General features: G+C 44.7%; 1 protein-coding gene across 2 annotated transcripts in view; it reads right to left on the bottom strand.

The window, feature by feature from the left end:
• Positions 1-349: 349 nt before the first annotated feature.
• Positions 350-6,000, bottom strand: part of RFT1 (RFT1 glycolipid translocator homolog) — a 40,982-nt gene continuing 35,331 nt past the window's right edge. For both annotated transcript variants that reach the window (XM_019667427.1, XM_019667428.1), the window contains exons 12-13: positions 1,395-1,644; positions 350-1,075 (exon numbers count right to left, since the gene is read on the bottom strand). In XM_019667427.1, the coding sequence (XP_019522972.1) occupies positions 908-1,075; positions 1,395-1,644 (418 nt within the window). In that variant the 3' untranslated portion in view covers positions 350-907. The remainder of the gene's footprint in view (positions 1,076-1,394; positions 1,645-6,000) is intronic.

The raw sequence follows: 6,000 nt of genomic DNA, 5'->3' as shown, positions 1-6,000 counted from the left end.
GTCAGTGGGGAGGGTCTTGACTCAGTGATACTTGCCATATGGAATTTACTCTATTTTATTCTAAGGAAAAAAAGATATAGTTATTCAACTTTAGTTGTCATCTGTGCCATCTCCACATGAGAAGTTACAGCCAGCTGCAAAACAGTGTTGCCTTCAGCAGTCAAGAGAGCTCACTTTGGATCCCAGTCTCCTTCAAAATCGCCCCCCTTTCATGTGGCCAGGCTAGGGGTCTTGAGCCAGCTTGCCCCTACTCTGGGAAGGCATGTGCTGGCCTGGGGGACAAAGCAGTGAAGATGAGACGTGACTCCTCTTAGTTAACTTTGGGAAATGTGATCTCAAAGGCTTCGTGTTTTCATTTCTTGGATTTTTTTTTTATTGAGTAACATTTTTCCTTCTCTAAAAACCCAGACCACAGTGTTGATATGGGAAAAGCCACAACTCAAGGGCCACCTTTGTTCTTGCCTGGTGCCGAACACCAGGTGTCCTTTCTTCTTTTATAGAATAAGTCAAATATTCCTGTGAAGGGTAAAATGGCCACATCTCTTTTTATGGGCCATACGATTATTAACTATTAACATCCAAGGTATAGTTTGTAGGAGCATCACATCCAAAAGGAATTAATATATTAATCAAAAGGAAAAATGCTGATTAGAACAAAATGGTGAAAAAATAATCATATCTATTTAAAAGAGCTTTTTGCTCCCTTAAAAATGAAACAACTTCTTCCTGGTTGAGACTTCAAATAGACGGTGCTTGGTCTTTTGTTTTTCTCTGACTTCTCACCTGCTGGGTAGGTCTCATTCAACTGCAGAGCCCTCTGCAGGTCTCTTCTGCACAGGAAATGTGCTCTGCCCACAAAACCGCCATAAGCTGGTCCAGGTACACAGGTGTCAGTGAATCCTGAAGGTCACGTCATTTTGTCAGCAAGTCTGGACACACCTAACTGAGTCCTAAGAAAGTGGATCAGCTTGGTCTCTGTGAGGAACACTGTCCCGAGAGTCACTCCCAAACAGAAGGCCCCCACAGCCACATGTGCCAGCTTGGCTGGCCAGCCCTGCTCACAGCACAGGAACACCTGCGGAAGGAAACCATTGTTACTGCCCCCATTTGTACTTCCTTCCTCTGGGGTAAGCCAGGGAAAGCAGAGGCCCTATTGTTCCAGCTTTGAGTCAGATAAAAGGCATGACAACCCGGTGGGGTCTACTCCATCCCCACTGGTAACACGGTTTGGTTATATCTATCATAAGATGCTGTCCTAGAGGCTTAGGGGAAGGGCTAAGCGGAGGCAAATACTAGTCCCGCTGCTTCAGGGAGAGTGGGGAGGGGGAGCCTAGAGTGAGAGACAGTGGACAGCCCACTGAAGCATGTGGTGTGAAGACTGCAGGGGGTCTCACCTCTGAAACACCAGTAATCCCACCACTGAGGGCAAATGCTCCAAGGAGGACTGGTGGCAGGTGCAGGCCGGCCAGGGGCCTGTAGGGGCTGTTTCTAAAGTAGCGGTGGATGAAGTAAAGGCTCTGTGTGATCCGAATGCCCATGTTAAAGCAGTTGGCCAAGATGAAGCCCAAGCTGCCACACCAACGGGTCAGGAGATAGGATAACAGCAGGAATGAAGATGACAAGGCCAGCATTGTGAAATTGTACCTGGGGAGAGGGAAAGAAGCAAAGCAGGGCAGTGGGCACCTTGTCCCAAGATAAGACTGCTGTGAAAAAAATGTGGCCGTGAACATATAGTCACAGAAAGCACCTCCGAGTTCCCATAATACAGCTGGTTTTCACAACATTGAATGCTATATAGATAACATGGAAATGTCACTGTCTCTCTCAGCTCTGAATAGAAGAGTAAGAAAATGAGCATCTCGGGCCTGCCAAGTGGCACATTGGTTAAGAGTTGGCTTGAGATGCCCGCTCTGAGCAGCAGGTCCCTGGTTCAGATCCCACATGAGGGCCAGTGACGCTGTGCCCTCTACAGCTAAGATGGTGAACGACAGCTTGACCTGGAGCTGGGCTGCCGTGAGTCGCCAGCGATGGTGTAGGCTGCAGTGGGGCTGGCCGGCAGCAGGCATGAGCTTTCATGAGCTGCCATGAGCCGCCGTGAATGAACGTCCAGTGGCCTGCGAGCGGCTGCCTCACCCGGGAAGAGCGCAATGATAATACCAACATGGGCCAGTGAAGCGACGTCCTCCCCAACTAGACTGAAGAAGAAAAGGACAGCAACTTCCCTGATTCCCCAGTGCTGTTCCCCTCCCCAAATTCCCAATAAAATCTTAAACAAAAATAAAAAATACAAATAATAAAAAATAAATTAAAAAAAAGAAAATGAGCAACTCAAAATATTTATGGGTTTTAAGGATAATAATTGGTTAGATTAAGTGAAATCTTGTGATCAAAACACATAAAAATCCTGTTCAGCCCATGTTTTCAATGTGAGGCACAAGAACAGGACATGGGTAATAATTACATACGAATGTGAGCTCTGTGGCAGGCACTGTGAGGGGTGCTGTGAATGATCATCCGTGGCCCGTGCCCCGTGTAGTTGACATTCATTTTACAGACAAGGAAACCAGGCACAGAGAGTCTGGGTAATTTGCCTAAGGAGTGAGCCAACACTCCAACCTGACCCCTGGCTCCTAACCTTTCGCACTTCACACTGCTTTCCTTGGGAAATGCAAAAGCCCCGTAATCTTGGCCAGTGGACCTCACTCAAAGCAAATGAATGACCAGTCTCCAAAATGATATGCAAACAGGGAGTGAGGCCTGAATCACCTCCAGTGTTTTCCAGATTCTTACTACACATCCTTCCTTCTCTCTCTACATCTCTAGAGCTCTTTGGAGTCCATGACTGGATGGATTGTGCTGCTCTCTTCACTTCTTTGATTTCAGAGCAGCACATCAGTTAGTTATCTTCAGTTCTCAGCAAGGGAAACTGAGTCTCAGCAAAGGTAAAATCGCCTCCAAAAGGCTTGTGGTAGGGTCACAAACAAAATTCTCCAGCATCTGGTTTCCACCTAGTACACAGCAGGCATTCTAAGTACATAGTTGTTGAGGGAATCAAACCCAGTAGGTTCCCCCCCCCCCCCCCGTCAGCTGTGTCTGCTGGGTTAGGAAACCTCAGAGGCCACTAGTCAGGTTCCACACATGAGGGGTAGTAAGAAATCCACTGTGTCCTCCAAGTGCCCGGGTACTGGTCCTCAGGCTGTCCAAGTAAGCCGGAGGTGCTATGGAGATATACTTTATCAGAATGGGTGGTAAGACTACCACCCCCCAATACACACATTACTATACTCCAACAGGGGTGCTTTTCATCCAGAATTCTAAAGAGGGGGTTTGTTTGCTTCTTAGTTGAGAGAGGTCTCTTTTAATGAGCAATGGAAGTACCTGAGCCTGCACCTTCACAGGGGAAGTTTCTTCACTACTAATCAATGATCAGTGTGGCCAACATCATAACGAGTCACTGAGGTGGGACCCATGATAAATCAGTACTCTGACCTCTTTTCCAAAAAGAAGCAGAGATGTATAATCTGGTGTTTTGTTTTTTCTTTCCAGAAACTATCTCAGAAAGGTCTACACCAATCCTTTGACTTTAGGCCATAGGTTCACAAGCTTTCAAAGTCAACCTCACCCAACTCCAAGTAAAATGGCAACAATAAATGAAACCAGTAGCTAATTCAAGCAGGGATGAATTCGAGTGTGGCTTCTTTGGTGTGGCCATTTGGGAGGAGCTGATGATGGGGGTCCACTGTTTTTCACTAGAACAGCACTTTGCAGCTATTGAACTTTCCACAACTCATACATCTATAGTCTTAAAAGCATAATCCAAGAAAAAAAATGAGAATTTTAGAGATGCAATTAAAATACCTCTTTTTAAATCAATGTAAAATTAATCAGTGACAATAATGACTATACTATAAGGTTTGGTTAACATAAACAGTAAATGATTCTTGAATGCTTATTTTTCCATCGCCCTAAGAAGATACTGGCTTAGTATCAGGCTTATCAGAAGATGGATGGTCAGGGCCGGCCGAGTGGCGCGAAGGTTAAGAACTGGCTTGGGACGCCAGAGGGCCCCGATTCGGATCCTACATATGAGGGTCAGTGACACTGCCCTCTACAGCTAAGATGCTGAACAACAGCTCAACCTGGAGCTGGGCTGCTGTGAGTCACCGGCGTCGGCGTGGGCAGCAGCCCCTGTGGCAGTGGGTTGCCATGGGCTACCGTGTGTAGCCAGCAGCCAGCACGAGCAGCCAGCAGCCGCCGTGAGCAGCCGTCCAGAAGCCAGCGACTGATCTGCCTCGCCCAAGAAGAGCGCAATGATGGTACCAACTTGGGCCAGTGGAGCAATGTCCTCCACAACTAGACTGAAGAACAAAAGGACAGCAACTTGTCTGTTCTCCTTCCCCAAATTCCCCAGCGCTGTTTCCATCCCCCAATTCCCCAATAAAAATCTTTTAAAAAAAAGAAGATGGATGGTCAAAGATGTTGAATGCAGCAGCAACCAAAGTGTCCCCCAGTAGGTGCTGGTTGAATACATCAAGGCACAGGCATAGTGCAGCCTCCGCAGCCATGGAAAGGATGGTGCCAGTCTGTTACGTGCACCATGAAAAGACTGCACTCATCCTTCATTCAATAGTTATGGAGTCCCACTCTATTTTGGGCACTCAGGGTCAACAAATCATACAAAGGAACTATCGATCCTGGGCCTTTGCATCTGTCCCCTCTGTCTGGAAGGCTCTGTCCCATCTTTGCATGGCAGACTCTTCTTGGTCATCCAGGATTCAGCTTAAATGCAACCTCCTTAAAGGGGCTTCCCAAACTAAAAGGACCCCCACTCTCACTACATAACCCTGTTTTAGTTCTCTGCACAGTGCTATATTTTCTTATTTATTTCCTTGCTTGCTATCTGTTTCTCCCACTGTCAGCTCCAGGAGAGCAGGGATCTCATCTGTCTTATTCACTGCTATATTCCTTGAGCTTTAAACAATGCCTGTTAGACTGGATGCTCAAAAAGCATTTGTCAAAGAACAATAGAAAATGACATATCCTTAAAAAATGGACAAAAATTCTTCAATAGGGCATAATGAAAAACCTATCAATCACATTCTACATATATCACGAGGTCATTAACAAAAAAGCAACTTGCAATTCAAAGGACGTCCCAATATTGCATATCCAACAAAATGCCCTGTTTTTAATTAGAAAAACACTGATTAGTCTAAAGTTGGTTAAGTAAAAGCCCATGATTTTATCAATATGTTTTTAAATTCAGGATCTGAAAAATCCAGTGTAAATCACTCATAACACTTAAGCTGCCCAATTCTATTATAAAAATCCTTACTAGAGTTTTGTGTCTGGTTACATTCACAGAGATGAAAAAAATGCTGGGGGTCTGTGAAGAGCTCACATGCTCCGTGTTCTCAGACCAGGGTTGGGGGTTGAGACCAGGGCCTGCTATGTTTAATACATATCTTTTTTTTTAAATACATATCTTAAGACCACACCTAAAGTCACATTTTACTGTTAAGGGAAGTGAGCTACTTCAGATGAGAAGTACATTAGAAGGCACTCTGCTCTATCTTTTCTCTATATTGACTACTAATACCGTGAAAATAATTTTCCAGATGTTTATATGCTGCCCAAATCCCATTACAACTCACCTAAAAGTTGTTTCATTTGGTTTAATGCAATATAAGAAGACATGAAGCAACCAGGCACGATCAATGTTTCCTCACGACTTGGTTGTAAGATATATTTTTTAACATTTTCAGCAGTGTTGATTCTTCCCCTCATCACTAATGCTGAAATTACTGTAAAAAATTCCCTTCAAAGAGATAGATTCCTAGTCCAGAGCTCTTTCCACTATGCCTCAGTGCCTCATTTAGTATGTGTTAGATTGCATTTAAAAATTATTTCATATTAGAAGCACCTTTCAAATAAAAACATAGTGTTTTCAAAATTAAACTTAAAAAGAACTTTCCATTCATGAAAAAAAAAAAGGGGGAG

Source organism: Hipposideros armiger, unplaced genomic scaffold (assembly GCF_001890085.2).
Source record: "Hipposideros armiger isolate ML-2016 unplaced genomic scaffold, ASM189008v1 scaffold_496, whole genome shotgun sequence".
NCBI lineage: Eukaryota > Metazoa > Chordata > Mammalia > Chiroptera > Hipposideridae > Hipposideros > Hipposideros armiger.
Note: the sequence above shows the minus strand (reverse complement) of the source record. Positions and strands in the feature narration are given on the sequence as shown.